This window comes from Rhineura floridana, chromosome 11 (assembly GCF_030035675.1).
Source record: "Rhineura floridana isolate rRhiFlo1 chromosome 11, rRhiFlo1.hap2, whole genome shotgun sequence".
Lineage (NCBI taxonomy): Eukaryota > Metazoa > Chordata > Lepidosauria > Squamata > Rhineuridae > Rhineura > Rhineura floridana.
Window position 1 is genome coordinate 13,846,717 of NC_084490.1, and position 22,714 is coordinate 13,869,430.

Here is a 22,714-nt window from a genome sequence, read left to right on the forward strand (position 1 = left end):
CTGGATTATTTATTTGTCACCTTGCTGTTCTTTTAAAGGACTCTTAATTTTCTATCGACCTCAAATTTCTTTTGAGAAATTTATGGAGGGAGAGGTCTGTCAAAGACTGTTGGCCATGAGGGCTCAATGGGATTTCCATGTTCAGAGGCAGCATAGCTCAGAGTACCAGATGCTAGGGGTGAGCAATAGGATGAGACTTGTGAGCTTCCCAGCAGCATCAGGCTGGGTGCTATTAGAAGGAGAATGATGGAACAAATTGACTGTTGGCCTTAACCAGAAGGGCATTTCTGATGTTTAGATGGTTCCCCATCCATGTGCTCATCAGACTAAGAGTTCTTGAAATTATCCCCACTAGCAATCACTTCAACCTATGAGCCAATTATGTAGAAGCAACCAGCCAATCATCACCATGTATCAGTGGAAGAGAGTAGAACTATTCTGCTGATGTCTTCTGATCCTGCCTTCTTTCCCTCATATAGGCCAGAATAAAATAGGCACACGAAAACTAAAATAAAAACATATTTAAAACACTAAAAACATCTAAAATGTTTTTAAAACTGCTGCAGACTATCACAGCAGATAATATTACAGCTATTAAATGCTTGAGGGAAAAGGGATCCTTTTACATTCTTCCTGAATGTTAATAATAATAATTGTATTAGTATCAATATAATCTTTTATTGTTACTTGGGTCTTTTATTTAGATATTTTATAGCTATACTATGTTCCCTGAAACATCAAAATTGTGGGAGGGGGAGGGAAATTTAACAACTTTCCTCTACTTGCAACCCCCCCCCCCTGTGCTGTTCAACTGACTGGGAAACAGGCAAGAATGGTGAAAAGGGGGCTGGGCTGCAAAAATGTTAATCTATCTAGAAATAACCCCCCCCCAGTATGGATCAGTGGGAGGGCATGTTGTAGGATATGAAAGATTAGGCATTGGCCAGAAGCAGGTTTGAGGGCACAGATTACACACTTATGAACAAGAGATAGAAAAAGAAGGCATGTTTCTTGGAGCCTTTATATACTGACTGGAGAATGTGCAAATTGCCTGGAGGATAAACAAAATGCAGTTCAGATATGTACATTCAACAAAGCCTATTGGAGATTATTGTTGTTGTTGTTAATTTATTTATATCCCTCCTTTCGGCCAAAGGCCCTCAAGGCGGCTTACAAAGAAAAATAAACACAAGTATAAAAATACATCAATGAAAGCAATACAATTTACAAAAATTAAACTAAATAACAAATAGCATTATTAAGAAAAAAATGTCAGAGAAGAAACTCAGAATAAATTACATACATCCACTGCTGCCTTGCTTTGGGACTGACACGGGTACGGGTTTCCCTGGGCATGACATCTTCAGCTGGGCAGGAGAAATAGGAACAGAGGCAAACATAGCACCCCTTCCAGGTTCTTTGAAGCCAGGAGCACAGAGCAAAGGACAGAGAGTCTGTGGGCTAGGGCAGGGCTCACCCATCTTCCAATGTGGGGGCAAAGGAAGCAAGGCATCCTCCCCGTGGGTTTAGTCATTGGGGGTGCAGGTGGAGTAGAGGTGGTCTGGGCTGCCGATGCTGCCGGTGCTGGAGCTGCTATCACCTAGGTCATGGAGCCCGCAGGGCAGGCTAAGCTCCGACGAGCTGCCAGCAGGGCTGGGCTGGCATTGGGTCGCATGGAGGCACATTCCTCCTCGAGGGCCAGGCAGAGCTCCTTCAGCTCCAGGTTGTCCTTGGCCAGGTGTTCCTGGAGGCCCTCCAGGCTGGCCAGCTTGCGGAGGCAGGTGGCCACCTCGTTGCACAGCACCTACGCCACACGGTGCCTGGAGAGCTGCCAGTGGCACGCCAGGTGCTTGGCCTTGAGCTGGACCTTGTCAAGGAAGCAGCACACGTTGCACAGCTTGTGGTTCTTGGCCTGCCACCGCCCGTTGACTGCCTTCAGCTTGCGGATCTTGTGGAGATGCTCCTGCAGCTGCCAGTTGACACCATCTTCTTAAGTGCTTTACAGTGTAAGCATAATAGATGAAGAATATACAAAATACAGGTGATCTATGCACATTTCCCAAGGCCTGTTGGAGGTTATATATATTGACAGGGAAAGGTGCAGAATTTGTGTGTGTGTGCGTGTGACTGTGCTTTCAGATAGACATGAAGCTCTGATGCCAAGGCATTCCCCCTCCACTGGACAAAATATTACATTGAAAGAGAGAAGTTTCTTTTGCTGACAGTGGAAGGAAAATGGGTCAGTAATGAAGGCCTCTGAAGAGTCAGTACATCATCATAATTTATTTGTGGAGTATTGGTATCCTGCTAACATGACCTTCTCCCGAAGGCTGCATTATAAAGAAGACATACCACAATGGCAAAGGGAGGGAAAAGAAAAGGGTGAGTGTGGGGGAAAGGACAACTGTCAGGCAACCAAATTCTTTTTCCTTACCAGCTGCTCTCTGGTATTCAGCTCAGGCCTCAGTATAATAATGTAGAATTTGGGGAGGAAGATGCAACACAATAATCCAAAACTAGAGGCCAAGATGGAGAAGATCTCCACAGCAACCATGTATTTCCCTTTGGTGCTCAGGTAGGTGGGGACAAAAGCCACCCAAACACTGCAAAACACCAGCATGCTGAAGGTGATCAGTTTGGCTTCATTGAAAGTATCAGGCAACTTCCTGGCAAAGAAAGCCGCAGTGAAGCTGATGATGGCCAGAAGTCCCATGTAGCCCAGGACACTATAAAACATGAGGGCTGATCCTTCATTGCATTGCACAATGATCTGGCCAGTCTGGGAGTGCATGTCAAACTCTGGGAAGGGTGGAGAGGTTGCCAACCACACTACACAGATGCCCGTTTGAATAAGAGTACAGAGGATGATGACTGATAGTGTCAGCCTCTTTCCTATCCATTTCCTCATTCTGTTTCCTGGCTTGGTGGCCATGAAGGCCACAACCACAGTGATGGTTTTAGCCAACACACAAGAAACAGCGAGGGAGAAGATGATTCCAAACACTGTTTGCCGGAGAAGGCAGGTCACCTTCTCAGGCTGTCCTATGAATAGGAATGAACAAAGAAAACTAAGCAAAAGGGAATTGAGCAGGGTGTAGGTGATATTCCAGTTGTTAGCCTTGACAATGGGGGTATTATGATGTTGAATGAAGATCCACATTATCACAAGGGTGATCAGAGAAACAAAAAGAGCAAACGAAACCAGAATTATTCCCAAGGGCTCTCCATATGATAGATAGATTATAAGTTTAGGGATGCAGTGATCCTGGTTCTTGTTTGGATGCTCATCCTCAGGGCACTTGTTGCAATGTTCTGCATCTGAAAGTTATAATTTATTTATTATTTATTTATTAGATTTATATACCGCCCGACTAGCAATAGCTCTCTGGGCGGTGAACACAAGAAAAACAATAAAATCACATAGTACAATATAGCCAAAAACATATAAAAATAAAATCAATCACAGCAAATTTTAAAATTACGTTAACTTAAATTAATATGCCTCGGAAAAGAGGAAGGTTTTAACTTGGCGCCGAAAGGATAACAATGTCGGCGCCAAGCGCACCTCCTCGGGGAGACTATTCCACAGTTCGGGGGCCACCACTGAAAAGGCCCTAGATCTTGTCACCACCCCCCAGACTTCCTTATGAGTCGGAACCCAGAGGAGGGCCTTTGCAGTAGAACGTAGAGCACGGGCCGGTTCATATCGGGAGAGGCGTTCCGACAAGTAACATGGTCCCGCGCCGTATAAGGCTTTATAGGTTAATACCAACACTTTGAATCTGGCCCGGAAGCATATTGGTAGCCAGTGCAGGTGAGCCAGAACAGGTGTTATGTGCTCGGACCGCTTGGTCTTTGTTAACAATCTGGTGTCAAAATTATAAAAAGTATAAAAATTATAAAAAATATTTCTCCTGGAGAAGAAGATTGGAATCCCTTCCTTTCATTTTGGAAGAACTGATATGATTGTCATTAGCATGTATTACTTTGTGGTAGACTGGAGGTAAATAATTACACTGGATGATTCAGTTCATTTGGTGTTAATATTTAGGAGCATCATACATTCCTCTTGAATACATTGTAACAATTAATCCAAAAGTTGAAAAGAGGATACACATGTTTAATTGAATCCTTTAAAAACTTAGGATTTTTTGTTCAGTGTTAGCAAGTGCTTTTCTTCAATGTTTTCCAAGTTCTTTCCAGAAAAAGCACATAGATATTAAATTTTCTTGAGTGGTAAACTTCATAAACAGTAGGTTTTGTTATTATTTGTAGGAAAGAGACCAGCAACATGAGTATCCAATCTTCCAAGACTTAATTGCAGTCCTCTGCTCTAAAACCACCATTTGCTGTACTTGTGACATTGTTAACATAGCATATATATATGGATAGATAGATAACTTCCAAAAAGAAGAGAAAAACAATTAAAGTACAAAATAAAACATAAAGTTACTAAAAAGCAAAGGAAACCCACATAAATATCTCAAAACTGAATTCCCCCCACACACCAAAATAAAAATATAAAGGATTTTTAAAAATATAGGTCCAGATTACATAGTTATTTAAAAGGTCAAGGTGAAAGTCTTCACTCAAGACCAAAAAGTCCATGAAGATGTCACCAGGCAAACCTTCCTGCTCTCTCCCTAGTACCTCTTTCCCATCTCCCTTCGTCTAGCAGATCATGGTCTATGAAGAAGATCTTAAGGTTCAGGTAGGGAGGAGGCGTTATTTCAGGTAGCCTGGCCCCAAGACATTTAGGGCTCCAATGTTTAAAATCAGCACTTTGAATTCTGCTTGGAAATGGACTTGAAAACAGTGCAGCTGAAAAAAGCACAGGTGTAAAATGGTTAAACCACCTTGTCCCACTTGTAGTGTTTCTGGAAGAAGACGAAATCTTAGGATGATCTCTCCCAGAATTGCCATATAATGGTTAACTATCATGGGAGAGAGAATAGAATCCTAGGGAACCTGAAAGCATGGGTGCCAAATGATCAAGCAATAATCTCCATTTTTTTGGAAATGGGCATCAAAGTAGGAGAGGAATCGGTGCTAACCAGTTCATCTGACCCCTAATCAGGACAGCATATCCAGAAGGATAGCATGGCCCATTGTATATTGAAAGCTGCTGAGATATCCAGAAAAAACCAACAGGGTTGCAATCCATCTATTTTTCTCTCAATAAAGGTCATCACAGGATGCAGCACTCTGATTACTGGAAGGGTGGCCCAGGGGTCATAGAATACATCACTCTCTACCCAAAATGAGAGGACTCCTCAAACAGAGGAAGAGACACATCTTCACAAGCCTTGCAGGTGTCAAAACCTACTCTGACTTTTATGCTGGGCTGTTGGAGCTCTGACATCAGTCATGGCAAAGATGTGGTTTTCCAGGACCTCTATATGCATCTATAGGTCTTGGTGCAACATATATTTTAAGGGAGGGAGGGAGGTAAGAAAAGAGGGATGAACAAGATCCCAGTTTGTAAATTCATGGTACAGAGATGCTCCTGGATCCATCTCTGGCACTGGAGGCACAGGTAACCTAAGTGGCTAGAAGTGCCTTTTTTTACCAACTTTGGCTGAGAAGACAGCTACAACTGTTTCTGGACTGAGATTGGCTAGTAGCTGTTGTTCATGTGCTGATAAGCTCCAGATTGGATAGCTGCAATGCACTCAATGTTGGTCTGCCCCAGAGTTTAGCCAGGAAGCTACAGCCAGTGCAAAATGAAGTGACTTGATTCCTCACTGAAACAAAATATTGTAACCATCTTACATCACTGCTGAAAAAATTGGCTGTCAGCTACTGAACTACGTTTGAGGTGTTATTACTAGTGTACAAAGTCCTATAAAGCTTGGGACCAGGATTCCTAAAAAAAATCACCACTTATATATACCCAATATACATCACTGCGCTCTGGAAGAGAGCCTCTTGCAAATACCATCTCATCAGGTGGTCCATTCCACAATGTATGAATTTAATTTTTAGTGTGATGATGCCTCACCTTCATTTGCATATCAAAGTCATAGTATGGTGTTGTGGGTTATAAGTGCAAACACCAGTCTCAGCAAATTTGATTTACATATTTCAGGACTGCCATCCCTATGTAACTGTGCAATCTCTACTTACCCACCAGGTTTGAAATCATTCCTTCAGAGCACTGAGGACAATCATAACAACAAATCTGTTCCTCCTGTCGCATGATTCTGCTGTGTCCAGGCTGGCAACTCTCAGCACATGTGGATTTGGGAAGGATCTAGTAATACCCAGAAAGAAAGTATTGAGAGTGTAGACCAATGATGGCGAAACTTCACCCCATGGGCCTAGTTAACAGCAGGGGTCCTGATTTAGCCACAATATCATTTTCATCATGCCTACACCTGAAGTCATATATGATATCAGGGTGGAACAGTGAAAGATAAAACTGCAAAAAACATGTGTTTACAATTTTTCTTTGGCTAGTGGTGCTTGTGATGCAAGCCCCACTGGACTTGGTTCCACACAAGAACTCCCAATCTGAGATCCCCTGTACAAGTCATTCCTACCAAAAGTGGGGCTTGAAGACACATCAGAACAGTTTGGATCACCTGGGATCTTCCTTTGTAGCACATCTTGTACTTAACCATGCTGCAAAGGAAAATTAAACCACCTAATGGCATGGTGACTTCAGGTGATTGACAGGTGGATGGCCCCATCTATCTGTCAAAGTGACATACCAGGAGTAAAGAAGCTGAAGATCAGGAACACTGGCTGGACCTTGTTCCCCAACCCTGGTGTAAACAAGTAAAACATTTCTTTTCTGCTGAACAAAGGTTTGGAAAAAGCCAACTACTAATTTCATGAGTGAGTTAAGCTTTGAAACGAAGGACTCTATAGCCACTCCAGCAGGTTCTCAAAACAATTGTCAGTGGTGGGATCAGTTTATATTGAATGGAATATGAACTTCCTTGTAATACCTTGTAGTATCTTCATTATGGATTCTCAAAGATTAGACTTAACCAATAGTATTTCCCTATCCTTTTGCAATTGTGGGTCTTATAAAGGGATGGGAGGAATCTGACAAAGACCACCCCTATTAAATTACCTGATACATACCATCCTGATCAATGGGTGGAATGACTTGGGCATTTCCATGGAAATGGAATCAACAAATTGCTGGATCCTCCGCTTACCTCATAGAAGATTATTTGTAGGCTGCTGATCTGCCTCATTTGTTGCTGCTGCTGCTGCTGCTGTTTTAAAAAAGTAATTACAGCCACTTACATTAAACCCACATGACTACAACAAAGCATGTCCTGCTGACAGATCTTCATGAGGTGCCATCATTATCTGGATATTTTTACATACAATGCATTTTTGTACATTTTTAACACACCATTCCCCCTGACAGTGACTGCATATCAGTAAGTCTTGTCACTCTCAGAGGGACTTGCTTCCTTTTCAAATTGCATGGTGGCAACTAAGCATTTGTAGGCAGCTGTAATTACTCTGCAAAAGCAAGGAAGGCAAGACAGAGAGGCAGCCTTCAGACCACCTTCATTTGTGCAGATTCCTCCTAAAATATCTGCATGGAACAAGAACAGGTTAGGCATTTTGTGTGGAATAAGGACCAGGCAGAATTTGGACTTGAGGCCATCCCCGAACTTATATTTCTGGAAAATAATAATACTTCCCACCTGGTTAAACCTCTGATTCCACACAACAGCACTTCCATTGATGGTGAACTTCTTTCTTTCAGGAGCCTGTGGGTCCATCCTTCCAACACGGACTTTATGGATGGACTTATTAAGAAACATGACTGTGTTGATGACATCATATCCAGCTGCTAACTCTCCATTTTTATCAAAAAATATTTCTTCCCCAGCACTATTGTTGAAGTGTACATTTTTCAGAAAGGAGTGAAGCTAGATTGGAGAAGGAAAGAACATGAACTGAGGCCAGAGGTGGAAAAAGGTTACTGTGATTTCCCTGGAATTTACTGTCTTGTCCTCTTAACAAGCAACCTCTTTTTGAACTCTAATGTACTCAAATTCCTGCTTCTGATTAATGTATCTTGGATATAGATTAGATGGAGCTTACCATCTTGTACACATGGTAGAAAGCTGAAATTCAACAGTATTATACCATCACTGAGGAATAAGATTCAATAGGTACAGTCAGCTAAGAAAGTTGCATTGAGGGAATTACAGGAATTAGTAGGATCCCTTAACTTTGCGTGTCGTGTAGTGGCCCCAGGCAGAGCGTTTATCAGATGTCTTTGTGACGCCATGAGGGGTTTGAGGGTGCCACATCATAGATGGAGGGTGACAGCTGAGATCCATTTGGATCTAGGTGTTTGGCTGGACTTTTTGGATCATTTCAATGGGGTTTCGTTTTGGAGAGATGACCTGCTGTTAGAAGCTGAGTTACAAGTGTCACCAGATGCAGCAGGCGCATGTGGTTTTGGAGTCATTTTCAAGGAGAGGTGGTGTTCTGCACAGTGTATTCTGGCATCAGGAAGGAATGACTCGGGATTTAACTTTCCTAGAGTTCTTTCCCACTGTGGCCAAAGCTCCTTACAAATAAAGTGGCACACTTCTGGTGTGACAATCAGAGCTCAGGTTGGGATTGCTGAAAGTGGGTGATGGCATAATTCCCCATGCAGAGATCAAGCATGGGGTTCACCTTTCCAATTTAGGGAATGACTTTTTCTTAGAAGACCTGCATAGGGGATTGAAGGAGGCCATTGGGGCCAGGTGGGGGAAGAAGGACTTGGTTGAGACTTGTCCTCCTCCTGTGGCATGTGTGTGCAGGAAAGGGAAGAGGGGAGTACAAGTGGTGAGTACCCTGAGACACTTTTCAGGTGAACAGTTACCCCAGAGACATGCACACAGGGCTGTGGGACCTTGTGGGGGAAGGTATCGACACTGTTGAGGTTAACCTGTGTCACTCACCTGGAGTTATGGGGCTTCAGGGGGGCATGAAGCAGGAAGACCTCCCTTTGCACCTGCAGGGTGTGGCAGGGGGAAAGAGCTGGAAACGTGGCCAGCCTGACTCCCTGTGGGGTAGGCTCGCCCAGGCATGACAGGCTTATGAGCCTGACAAGGATTAATGGATTTCCTGCACATATTTCAATTCCCTATGCATTTTAGAAGTCAGAGGTTTATAAGTTCTTGAGTTCATATGTTCTTAAGTTGTAGTTAATAAAGTGGCCCTAGTTTACTCCATACATGTGTCTGGCTTGTTTATTTCCCGCCTCCTCGCGCAAGAGAGAAGATGTTGCATCCCCATAAATATGGGAGGGCAGAAGCTCACCTGCATCAGCAACCTATGAGGTGACTTTTTTTCCTAGGAGGTGATATTTCTTGCATCTGAGACTTTCCTGGGGACCTAAGCTATGCTAATTCTCCACCCTCTTCCCTTTTGAAAATCAGTGGAAAGATTTCTGTCACAGGGAGAAGAAATAATGGCTGCATACATATTATCCATTGAGAGCACAAAGATGTAGGCTGCATACACACATATTAGTCTAGAATCAATGGTCCAGAGCTTGGAAAAGTTACTTTTTTGAACTACAACTCCCATCAGCCCAATCCAGTGGTCATGCTGGCTGGGGCTGATGGGAGTTGTAGTTCAAAAAAGTAACTTTTCCAAGCTCTGCAATGGTCATTGAGTACTTGTTTTTTCTACATAGAACTATTGCACATTTTCCTCTCCTGAAAGGCACTTCTTTAGAATCTGGTTTTGGTCCAATAATAAAAGCTGATTGCAAATTGATTCTGCACCATCCCACAGTGTGTCCGTTTGAAAACATATCAAAACAGATGTAGGTGCTCTTAGAGATGCAGTTTGTATTCTAGATCCTGTTGTCCACAAGCGTTGCTGTGGTTACTTAATATTAGGGATGGGGGAGAAATTCGATTCAGTTTGCATTTAAATCTGAATTGATCTAATTCACACTTTCAAAAAGAAAATGACAATCGAAACTCAGCCGTCCTTTAAAATTTGCACGTATCTGAATTTTGCGATGTAGTTCTCCGACTTAGCAATGTTTACAAAAATGCATGCACTAGGGAAAAATGTGCATAAGAAGAAATACATACTGGTGAAAAAAACATACAAAATGCATTATATTAGGAGAAAATACTTTTAAAAATGCAAATATTAGTCAAAACTGTATATAAAAATGCGATGAGAAGAAGAAATTGTCACTAAAATGCTAGAGAAGATTCATGAGGATTTTATTTAAAACATTGTAAATCGCTACAGAAATGTGAACCTAATTTAAGAATGAAAAAATGAAAACCAGAGAGAACCAAAATTAACAGATGGTTCTATCCCTACTTGATATACATTTGAAAACCCTCCTCTTGATTTGGGTTTCCATGGCCTCCAACATAATAAGTAACTCACAGTTGTGATCTTGATATACATCTATCCACAACCTCATTGGGCTGTGTGGATGCACCCCCAATTGCTGGGACTGCCTCCATCTGTTGTAAAATGGAAGCACGGGGAGGGGTAATGCAGAATCAATCTGCATTGAGTTTTCATTTTCAGAATGAAACGAGTTTGTGAAAAAACACCTTCCAGAGGCATAAAAGATAAGTCCAGATTGTATGTGCACTAGGTAGGAAAAAACCACAACAACTCAGGGTGCATTAAATGTAGAATATAATGTTGCATGTACACAGCCTATATCTCCAAAAGTTAGTGGCTGGGGCAGTGTCTCAACTCCACCAGTTACTTTGAATTAGCAAAATTTTGGTGGGAGTGACATCTCCTTTTAGGATATTTTCCTTAAAGTCCATGTAACCCCCACCGACATTATTGTACGCAACCCCCAAATGGTACTGTTCCTATGGGAGAACCACTGCAGCTATCGTTCTGAAAGTTGACAGGCTTTGTTGTTGTGCCCCCCAAATTGCATCAATCCTGGCTGTAAATGAGAGTTAATGATTTTCCCTTTTTTAAAAAAATCCACACAGCAAGGACGTTATTCAGGACAAGCTATCTATTTGTCTGTGTATGGCTCCTATCAAATTCAATAAATTGCTGTACTAAAGTAACAAACTGGAATCCAGCCAGTGAAATGCATTCATAGCCATACATGAATTAGAGATGGTCATGAGATGACTACCTGCCATGGATAAATATTTGAGAGCTTCCATGTGGCTCCATCTCCCAAAGCCTTCTGCTTAGATCTTGATGAGAACATGGCATGGAGAGCATGTGCCACAGCATAAACTGCATTGTAGATACTGTAACTCTGACCTGACATTCCCTTTTGAAACACAATTTCAGAGAGGTTCCTCAACTTCTCTTCTCCAGTACAATTTTCTATGCCTGGCGCATTAAGGTTATATGTGGGGAATGCACACATAAATGTAACGGACCAGAAATGATAGATGTAATAAAGTGTAGATTGATTAGGATTGACCGTCTCAAGGAACTCTTCATAATCTGCCACACCCTTAGTGTGGAGTGCGAAGGACAAGGTGCCATTGAAGGATCTTGGTGTGAATGCTAACGTATGCAACACAGTTGTGAAATCCCATTGAGCTGTGATGATCCAAACCCTCTCTATTGGTTTTGGTTGCTTAAATTCTTGTAAGAACAGAACAAGTCGTAAGCCTTCCATAGACCGTGAATCTCCATGAACAAGAATCACATTGGTTTCAACTGACACAAGAGTAGATCTTATTCTTGCCAAGTTCTTATTTCCTAGCAGTGCTGCATCCCAAGGTTCCTTTGGTGTTGGAATAATTTCCTTAAAAGCAATACAAATACTCCTGTGGTGCAGCCAAGGAATGAGAGTCCTCAGTAACAATTCTCCACTGTCATCATCTGAAGCAATCAGGCCAATCCAGGTCCATCCAAAATGCTGAAGCAGCTGAACAATCCCAGAATACTGAGGCCTTTCATTTGGCATCATCCGATAGACAGAAGGGAACTGTGTTTTATCACTCAGTTCAGGGTCAAAGGAGGCATAAGTGAGCTAAGAACAATGAGAATGACCTTTTTAGACCTGGCAAAAATCTAGGATATTCTTTCTTAATTTAAATTACTTCCTTTAGTGATTTGGCTGGGGAGAATTTTGAGCTCCTGTTACATTTGTTCCTTCAGCAAATATTGTGTAGGCTATAAACTCTATGGGATTGCAGTCTGGACATGATTACTGAGCAGAGTAAATATTAGATACTGATACATGAAACAGAGCCATAAACACTAATCAAGAAATATATCCTTTGGTCGAGGGGAGTGCAGATCTGAGAATTGGTGGAGAAAAAGGATGGATTTCATCCTTTTTGTGCCAATGATTATATTATTCACTAAATTTTCCACTCTTGTAAGAATTCAAACATGGCCACATTTGTTCGTGTGCTATGAACCCAGTGAGGGTATGATTTGGAGAGAGGTAGGGTGAGTGTGTATGTGTGCGTGAGAGAGAGAGAGAGAACTTGCAGATATTTTTATACAGGGCATATTTCAAAAAGAATAAAAGAGGCCTCCAGTACTGAATACGTGAGAAGAGCACTAGTAACCCAATTTCTTTTACAAAATGAATAATTTTATTACAAGTCACTATTTTTATAACTTAAATATATAACTTAAGATTGAGGAAGAAAAAAATGCCACTTTCCTGGTCTTCTTAAATTGAGGATTGTTCTACCCTGATGAGATAATGCTGGCTTAACCACTCAAACAGGCTTCTGCTGTGGAAATGTAACTTTCTTCCTGTTTAGTCACATGACTTAATGATTAGCCTTTAAAGCATGCATTTCCCCATAAAGTGTAGTTTGTTTGTTTAAATTGTATCCTGCCCTTCCTCCCAGCAGGAGCCCAGGGCGGCAAAAAAAGGCTAAAAACACTTTGAAACATAATAAAAAACAGATCTTAAAATACATTAAAACAGCGTTAAAAACATTTTAAAAAAACAACTTTAAAAAAGGGTTAAAACATTATTAAAAACATATTAAGCAATTATAATGCAGATGGGGACAGGTCTCAACCTAAAAGGCTTGTTGAAAGAGGAAAGTCTCCAAAAGACTCCGAAAAGAGAGCAGAGATCTCGCCTGCCTAATATTCACCCGAATAGCACCCGAATTAAACAATATCTGTGAAGAGGAAGGACAAGGATGCCCAAATGGGCCTGCATCCTTAATTACTCATACTGGTTGCACCTGTGACATATAAAGGAGACAGACACACCTGTGGCATCTTATAGATATTTAAGATGTGAGGCATCTGCTTGGAGTTATGAAAGGTGAGTCCACCAATGATGGCCATTAGCTTGTATGTCTCACTACAGATGTAATTAAGGGTCTTCCCCTTTGTTGGGAAAAGGAGTTCCATAGTGCCAGAGCAGCTTCCCATTTCATTGTAAGCATTTTGACTGAAGATGGAAGACAGTGTTGTGTTGGGTAAGAGGTTGACATTCTTGTTGATCTCATTCATAGCAAACGAAAAAGCAAGAACTTGGTGGTAGTAATTTGGCACTAGGCTGCAATGATATTTCAGTATGTGTCACATATCCACTGATTTAATGTACATAGAGTGAACTTATTGACCATTAGAAGCTATTCTTGGCATCGTGCTGCAATGATATTTCAATGAAATACCAGGCATGCAATTATGCAAAGTATCTTTATAACACTTAAATATGCATTTTGGTTTATAAATTCCTCCCCACTACTAAATTACTTTTGGGGCCCTGAATCACAACAATTTTGTGAAGGAACCTGCCCCGTTTGAGATTTCTAGCTTGCAGGACTGTACATTTTTCACTTACAGAGCAACACTATGTTCAGTAAGTCCTTTCCTGTCCTTTATATAGCGTTTATAACCAGAGATCCACTAGTTCTTTTCATTTTGCCAGGTTATGCCTACTATATCTATGCTGTCTCTTAAGACTAAGCACTCTAGTTCACTCATCTTGGCTTGGAGGCTTCTGGCATTAGCGTATAAACACGTAGATACAGTGTCCCTCTCCAAGTATCTTTAGTATTTGTGTTTTGGCCTGCAGCGTCTTGACCTTTCTGAATTCCTGTCCTGTGCCCTATACTCACAAAGCCTAGTTTTGTTCCACCCCATTTCAATTATCATACTTCCCCATCTTCATCCAGAGGGAGGGGAATTGTTCCAAATGCCCACAATCAGTTTAAGAACTGTTCTGCAAAGATTTTGATTTCTAGTGTCCACAGTCTGGATCTAACCCAGTTCAAGTGTAGCCCATCCCTATTTTGCAAGCCCAGGTGACTTGTCGCAAAATGTTCTCCACTGCATAACAAATCCAAACTCTCCTCCCAACACCAAAGTCTCATCCATATATTGAGACTACACAGCTGTTTCTGTCTAGCTGGCCCTGCACATGGAACTGGTAGCATTTCAGAAAAAGCTACCTTGGGGGTCCTGGTTTTCAGCATCCCTACCTGGTCACCTAAATTTTGCTTCCAGGATCTCAAAGCTCATGGCATGATCTCATATAGTTGGTGCCAGTGTTCACCACAACCATGACCACTCGCTCCTTCCTAGCTGTCTCCCTAACCTGTATTTGTCCCTCCAAACTGATTTTTTTCATGTTTGATGTACTGAAAATGATGCTTTCTTTTCAAGAAAGTTAAGATTTGAAGGAATTTATCTCATGCAAGACCTTCATTTCTGAGCGAATAAGAAACAATGCCAGCCCTGCATTAATGCACAGGGAATCTGGCCCGTACCAAAGTTTCTGTCCTGAAAAAGGAAAGGGCTATAGCTCAGTGGTAGAATATCTTCCTTGCATGCAGAAGGTTCTAGGTTCAAGCCCTGGCTTCTCCAGGTATATAGATATAGAAATTGCCACAGTAATTTCACTATAAAGACTTCACTTCATTATTCCTTTTCTGAATCCCATTTCTTCAAATTGTGCTACAAGGCACAGTAGCTTTGAAAAATAAGTCTTAGAATAATGAGTAATTTTGCCATATTCACACGACACTATTAATTTGGAATTTTAATTCAGCCCTATTGCTTACTACAGTGGAGGCTGGTGGCTCCATGTTAGTGGGGTTGTGGAATCCACTCTGGTGGGTGGGTGGGTTCTGGAGCTGGCCAAGCTGCTGAAACCTTATAGGTTTCCACTGGCCTCCACTGACTTACTATACACTTTTTAATTTTAATTCAGCCCTATTTACTTACTTGACAGTTACTTCTGGATCTGGTGTTGTAGTATATGGGATCTCTCTAAACGTGTGGATTAAAAAAGAGACAAATTCACCAATGACAATATTCTCTGGTATGCGAGAGCCATTTGGAGCCAATGTCTGCTGATCAAGCCTCTTGTCCACATTCTTGCTGACAATCTGAGGCATCTGCAGCAGCAAAATGAGAATCATCAAGGATGCCCATCTGGCTATTGACAATTCTTGTCCCCAGCTGGACACATTCATTGTGACAGATACACAGAACAAGACCAGCTCCAAAACACACACACACACCTCAAAACCCCATAAGGGTTAATTCTCAAACATTTGTTTGACATAGCTCTTCCAAAGAGCTGTGTGGGAAAGGTTGTTTTGAAACTCATATTTATAGATGGAGAGAAGCATTTCCCCAGATTCTGCGGTGGGTTCATCTGTGTTTCTTTCTTTCTGATAGCTGTGGGATCCCACTTCAATTACATGAGGGCTGTGATTATGATAATAAGGTAGATAATTACCTTTTCTAAGATTGTCACCTCTTGCCAAAGTAAAGGAAACTTATTTAGCATCTTTATATCCAATGCCTGCTAATGAAATGTTCAGTACTGGAATTCATGGTATGCTGGGTACTATAGTAGGAGAGGAGTGCTGCTATAGTTAAGGTGAGTAGCAAAAATAAGTTTATTTGATTACAAGTCTCACAATTCTATGACTTGTAGAAATAGTACATGTTGGGGTAATGACATGAAACTTGGGATACCTGATCTACAAATTTCAAACCAATCTGATTTAAAGTGCCACAGGTACTACAAGTTAAATATAGAGAACTTTGCCACTTTTGTCTGTATTTCTTTCCAATTTTGGTGAAAATCACTGATATACTTTCAGGAATACTTGACTCTTAAGTCACCTTTGACAGCCTTTGGCTTGAGGGATCCTTGGGCCTGCCTTTTAGGCCTGGCATACACACTTTGTGAAAGGTGGACAGTGGGGCCCAGATGCGCAGGTAGGGTTCACATACCTAAAGCTCACTTACTAGGGAGGGAAATTTTTCTCCCAATCCTTGGATGGTGAGCCACTGAATGCAGCTATTTACATGCCCAGCAGAGTAGAGGGATGCTTTCCTCATATACAATAATTATAAATCACATGCCTATACTTATATAATTTGGTTATTGTTTGGCAGATCATCTTTTGTCGTATTTGAATAAATATGACTTTTCCACCATTACTCTGCCATATGAATCTTCTACAGTGGTGTGTTGGCAAATAAATTGCAAAAAAACAGGAGAGCCTACAAAGCCAAAACTAGTAGGAATTATAATCCTTCTAAACACTTTACGAACAGCAACAAGCATTCACTAATAGGAAAAAAACCCTTTGTGGGTTAAGAACATACCAATAGCCAACAGATATTTCTATCAAACTTTAAAAAGCAGGGAAATTGGGCAGCTATAGTGAATGCACCAGGGGAGCAGAAGACCTGACCTCCTCTCTGAGATATTATACTGCCCTACAAATTTGTCAAAATACAAACACCATTTGGGTTGGTCTTTCACAGTCCAATCCACTTCCTGTGTAGCTTGGAAGAATTTGGTAACATGTGCCTCTGAGCATATGGTGAGCGGTGGCAACACCTGCCATTTCCAAAGATAGACAATTACGCTTTTGTATGTTTGTTGGAGTTCTTCTTATTTGACTTCTTTCCTATGTTACTACTGTTTCAGCAGAGTATCTAACCTAGAAAATTATATTTCTCACATTATTCATCCTAGAAGTCTGTGTCAACATTATTTGTATTAATTTCAAAGCCTTTTTATTAGTCAATGTCATGTGATGGTGAAGACAGCCTTTTGTGTTTCAAACTGGACGTTATGTTCTATTTCTATTTTGGGTGCATTAACCGTTGAATCTGAAACTGCAATTTGATGTAAAATCAGATTGATTACAATATGTTGCTACTTCAGCAATGACTCTAGCTTTAGGAGAAAACAAAATTGGCCTGCCCAAGATGCATGTTTTTAGCCTGCTATATTTAAACCACTTCATTTAAGGAAAGGTGGGCATGGTCAATTAAAAACATACAGCAGAAGGTAATGGGCAGTCAGGAGATGAGCGGGTTTGAATGCAGTGGTTCCCTATTTGGATGACTTCCTGTTTGCGGGTAGGGCTGGCACGGGTGAATGCCAACACCTGATGTCACAGTTTAGTGACCTGGTGAGGGAACTGGGTGTTCCCTTAGCTGCTGAAAAGACAGAGGGTCCAGCCCCTGTTCTGACATTTCTAGGGGTTCAGATCAACTTGGTGTCCCAGTTTTGTAGGCTGCCCATGGAGAAGCTTGAACTCCTCCAATTTAAGATTAGGGAGATTGCAGAGGCCAAGAAAGTATTTCTTTCCACCCTCCAGGAGCTGGCCCGACACCTGAACTTTGCATGCAGGGTTGTCACACCAGGTTGGGCATTTTTGCAAAAGGTTTATGATGCCACGGTGGGGCTTTTGTGGCCCCGACGGCTGCATTGTGTGCTGACCTGGCAGTGTGGTCCTCTTTCCTGCAAGATCTTAATGGACTATCCTTTTGGAGGCAGGACTGGCTCCTGGAGGCGGAGTTACAAGTCCAATATGATGCATCAGGGGCTTTTGGATTTTGGGTAGTTTTTGGGTCTTCCTAGTGTAATGGGCTTTGGCCGCAGACCTGGGTTCTGGAAGGGCTGATCAAGGAGCTGACCTTTCTGGAACTTTCCCTGATAGCAGTGGCAGTCTATTTGTGGGCTGAATGGCTGTGGAACTCTGCAGTCCATTTTTGGTGTGATAACATGGCTACAGTCCATGTTATCAATTCCCTTACATTCAGGAACACCAGAGTTATGGGCCTCGTCTGGTCTTTTGTTCTCCAATGCCTATGTTTTAATGTGCTTTTCTGGGCACGACATGTTCCAGGCATTGACAATAGTGTTGCTGATGCTCTGTCATGGAACCAGATGGAGCGTTTTCGTCAGCTGACGCCGCTGGCCAGGGCTCAGCCGGAAGCCATGCCCCCACGATTTGGAAGATTGGAGAATGGAGTTGGAGATGGCCATAAGCCTATCCATTGCCCCCAGCATGCTTGCCAGCTATCAGAGAGCAGGTAGGTCACTTCAGGAGTTCCAGGCCCGCAGGGGCTATGCTCCATAGTGGCCTATTCCAGTGAGTCATCTGCTGGAATTCCTGGTGGATGGCAGGAGGAGGGGCCTGTCAGTCTGAGCACTTCAAGGTAAGCTGGTGGGACTTTCCTTTATGGCCAAAGCTGGTGGCTTTCAAGACCATTCGGGGGACTTTAGCGTCCATAGTATGTTGGCTGGGTGGGCTAGAGAGCACCCTGCTACCCCTGATCCCCATTGCCCTTTGTCACCAGACCTTTTGATGGGTTTGTGGGGCCAGTGAACAACAATATGTTCATTGAGCTATGAGGTCTGGCTGTTCCAGGCAGTGGCCCTCACATTGTTTTTTGGAGCATTTCAGATAGGAGAGGTGGTAGCTGGGTCCAAGCTAGACCCTTCCCAGCGTGCCCTCCTGCTGTCAGATGTCAGCATGGAGGGGGTTTGTGCCTACATTAAATTAAGGAGGTCCAAGAATGATCAGAGCTGCAGGGGCCAGACTGTGATTTTATCCCCTTCCTCTGTACCGAACCTCTGCCCTGTGCGGGCTTTACAGGTTTTTCTAGGGGCTAGGGCAGCCTTTCCCAACCAGTGTGCCTCCAGATGTTGTTGGACCACAACTCTGATCAGCCTCATCCAACATTGCCAATGGTCAGGAAAGATGGGAGTTGTGGTCCAACAACATCTGGAGGCACACTGGTTGGGAAAGGCTGGGCTAGGCAATCGGGGATCAGATATTTGTTTATTCATGAAGAGGGGTCTCCCCTCACAAAGTATCAGTTCTGGGCTCTTACAAAATGGGCTTTGCAAGGTCTAGGAGAGGACCACTTGGGGTTTGGGACCCACTTTTTTGGGATTGGAGTTATAATTTATTTTGACAGGTTTCTGGATGGGAAGGAGCAGACACGCATCCTAATATGTGGCCACAGCATGGTATTCTGGGCAGGCCATAGGGCCACGAAGTTACACGTGGGCTCACAGCCAGGCCTCAGTCAGTGGGCTACAGTGCAGTGCCTTGGAAGGCGAAGGATGCGCTGGGATGGGCTCCTACCTGCATTGTTGCAGGAAGGTTTAGTGCAGGCAGTTCTGCATGTTATGGTCATTCAGCTGGGGGGGAATGAACTTGGTGTGTTGAAGGGCAGGGCCCTTAGTATACAGGCATGTGAAGACATGCAGTTTATAAGGCAACATTGGCCTTTTGTACGTCTGCTTTGGTCAGACATCCATGCAGGGATTGGTGTGGTGTGAGGGGCCCAAAGGGGATAGACTGGGCATGGAGGAAGGTTAACCGGCAGATTCGGTTGGCTCTTCTTGAGCATGGGGTTTGGCTATTCCTCACCCACATATACAGTATTCTAGGGTTGCGCTTTATAGGGCCGATGGCGTTCACCTGACAGATGCAGGGAATGACATCTTCTTGGGAGACCTGCAGAGGTGTCTGGAAGAGGTGATTCTCAGCAGTGGGGTAAAGGGGGACTAAATAGAGATTTGTCCCCCTTTTGTGGTGGTAAGGTGCGGGAAGGGAAGTAGGTAAGGACAGCTAGGTGCCCCCCTTAGGCACCTTTGGAAGTGATTGGTGGTTCCAGAGGCGTGTCTGTCAAGGCTTTACTGCCCAAGGGCAGGATATGGGCTGCTTCTGGGGCCAACGTAACTCATCCACCTGGAGTTGTATGGCCCTGGGGGATGGTGATGTGGGAAGGCCCCCTTGCTCACCTACAGGGTGTGCCAGGGTAAGGGGTAAGCAGAGGGGCTTGCCCTTGCCCCAGGAGGGGCTGGTCGCCCGAGAGCTATATGGCCAGCTGCTTGCTTATAGACAGTTCCCACACCTAGGTTTTCCCTCTGCAGGTCACTTTAAAAGGGGTTTTGTTATAGTTTTAATAAAGTGGCCTTTTGTTCAACCCAAGCTGCTGTGTCTGTCTGATTTTGCCCCTTGGCTGCAAGTACCTTGCACTGCAAATTAAAAAAGGCAAGTGAAGTAAATTGTGAGTAGAAATGGGATATCAGTAAGATACCATCAGATACCATAATTCTTTTTTATTACTAGCTGATGTCTGGTGTTCAGTTCAGGCCTCAGGACAATAATGTAGAATTTGGGGAGGAAGATACAACCCAGTAATCCAGCACTAGAGGCCAAGACGGAGAAGATCTCCACAGCCACCATGTATTTCCCTTTGGTGCTCAGGTAGGTGGGGACAAAGGATAACCAAACACTGCAGAAAACCAACATGCTGAAGGTAATGAGCTTGGCTTCATTAAAAGTATCTGGCAACTTCCTGGCAAAGAAAGCCACAGTGAAGCTGATGATGGCCAGAAGCCCCATGTAACCCAGGACAGTATAAAACATGGTGATTGATCCTTCATTGCATTGAACAATGATCTGGCCAGTCTGGGAGTGCATGTCAAACTCTGGGAAGGGAGGAGAGGTTGCCAGCCACACTGCACAGATGCCAGTTTGAATCAGAGTACAGAGGAAGATGACAGAGACTGCCAATCTCTTCCCTACCCATTTCCTTATCTTGTTGCCTGGCTTGGTAGCCATGAAGGCCAGAACCACAGTGATGGTTTTAGCCAACACACAAGAGACAACAAGGGAGAAGATGATTCCAAACACTGTTTGACGCAGAAGACAACTCACCTTCCCAGGCTGCCCAATGAATAAGAAACAACATAAAAAGCAAAATAAGAGGGAATTGAGGAGGGTGCATGTGATGTTCCAGTTGTTGGCTTTGACAATGGGACTATTCTTATGTTGAATGAAGATCCACATTACTACAAGGGTGATAAAAGAAAGGAAAAGAGCAAACAAAGCCAAAATTATTCCCAGGGGGTCTCCATACGATAGATAGTTTATATCTTTAGGGATGCAGTGATCCTGGTTCTTGTTTGAATGCTGATCCTCAGGGCACTTGTTGCAATGGTCTGCATCTGAAAGTTATAAGTCTCAATAGTTAAAAATGTATATATACTCTCTTAATTAAATTGCATCAACTATTTAATATTGTGGTATGAAATCTGGGTTTGACCCTATTTTTCTTGAAGAAGAATGGAATCCCTTCCTTTCAGAACTGATATCATAATCAAAATGTTTTAAGACAATAGTAACACCGGATGGTCCAGGAAGACCAACAGGTTTGTACTCCACATGTTTTTTGTCAATAAAGTTTGAGCACTCTGGTCCCTTGGAGGGTGTTCCAGTAGAATAAAATCAATAGGATTCTCCATGATTATAGAGCCTCATCCTCAGAAGGCTTCCTCTTGGATGTATGGCAGCCTCCCTGCCCTTCTTGCTCTGTCATTGGTGCTCTGACAACAATGACAGAGGGCAGAATTTGGGTCTATGGGATTTGGTGAGACATATATTCAAAGGGAGAGAAGGAAAGAGGGATGAGTAAGGCACCCATCTCTAAATTTGCTGACTGGCAGTGCTCCTGGATTCATTTCTGTCACCAGAAATCCCAGTGGCCTCAATGGGTAACAGTGTCTCTTTAAGGCAACTATGGCTGTTACTGGACTGAGATAGCCTTGCTATTGTGTCATCCATGCACTTGTACAATGTGCTGGTAACCTTTGGATTGGATTGCATTGCCCCCAAAGTTGGCCTGGAATCTGCAGCTAATACAAAATGCAGCTACATGACTGCTAATTCTCTGTTTCAGCAGGTGGAAATCTGAAGGGACCACATTGGCATTTTGGAGCATGGCCATGATTAATTAATTAATTGCACAGCCACAGACCACATGGTTTTATTGCATGTTTTTAAAGAGTTTGTTCAAATAGTATTGTCTTTAGAACTTTTTTGGGGGCGGTCTTATTCTTTTTTCTTGGACATCACGTCTATAGCTTAATGCTATGAAGCAGTATATAGATTTTTCAAATAATAATAGATAAGGCTATCATGTTTATGTTATGCCAATGTTGAAATGACTTTAACGTTTGTCTCACTAGTTCTACAACCAACCAGTTACTGTGCTCTATAGAAGGTGACCTCTGCAGACAGGATCTCATCAGGAGGTCCATTGCATACAATTTAGGAATCAGTCCATTGCTGCCCTTTACCCTTTGGAACTGCTTCCCATTACATATCAGCCATTTCTATTATATTTTCAGCGGCTATTGATGACCTTCATCTTCCAAAAAGCCTTTTAAACTGACATTTTTATCCAAGTCTATATCACTGAGAAGCAATTCAAAATTGAATTAGATAAATTAGTCTATCTATCTACACAGTATCAGTTAGGGAAACATTTATTTACAGTAGTTTACCATACAAGTGAATACAAATTGGTAAAGGTATGAACAGACTCCATGAAAAGAATTATATCTGAAGGGATGAGAACACTCTTTCTAAGGTCTTATATCAATGATGACCCATTCACACATCAAAGTCATAGTGTGAATGACGCCTTTGCGAAAATTTATGTTACA

General features: G+C 42.6%; 1 protein-coding gene and 1 pseudogene across 1 annotated transcript; both read right to left on the reverse strand.

The window, feature by feature from the left end:
• Nucleotides 1–1,526: 1,526 nt before the first annotated feature.
• Nucleotides 1,527–2,336, reverse strand: LOC133367436 (coiled-coil domain-containing protein 85B-like; annotated as a pseudogene).
• Nucleotides 2,337–2,407: 71 nt separating this feature from the next.
• Nucleotides 2,408–15,404, reverse strand: LOC133367437 (vomeronasal type-2 receptor 26-like). The gene is made up of 7 exons (XM_061591540.1): nucleotides 15,154–15,404; nucleotides 13,189–13,480; nucleotides 11,117–11,974; nucleotides 7,674–7,901; nucleotides 7,170–7,229; nucleotides 6,127–6,253; nucleotides 2,408–3,318 (listed from the first exon to the last, which is right to left on the reverse strand). Exons 1-7 carry the CDS (start codon nucleotides 15,402–15,404, stop codon nucleotides 2,408–2,410), a joined length of 2,727 nt encoding a protein of 908 aa, XP_061447524.1.
• Between the last annotated feature and the right edge of the window lie 7,310 nt (nucleotides 15,405–22,714).

Excerpts from the sequence above, each read along its gene's own strand:
- LOC133367437 (XM_061591540.1), bottom strand. The coding sequence starts at position 15,404 with ATGAATGTGTCCAGCTGGGGACAAGAATTGTCAATAGCCAGATGGGCA. Across the intron at positions 11,975-13,188 it reads ATATCTATAAGATGCCACAG|CTCACTTATGCCTCCTTTGA; the intron begins GTGTGTCTGTCT and ends CATTGTTCTTAG. Across the intron at positions 3,319-6,126 it reads AATGATTTCAAACCTGGTGG|ATGCAGAACATTGCAACAAG; the intron begins GTAAGTAGAGAT and ends TATAACTTTCAG.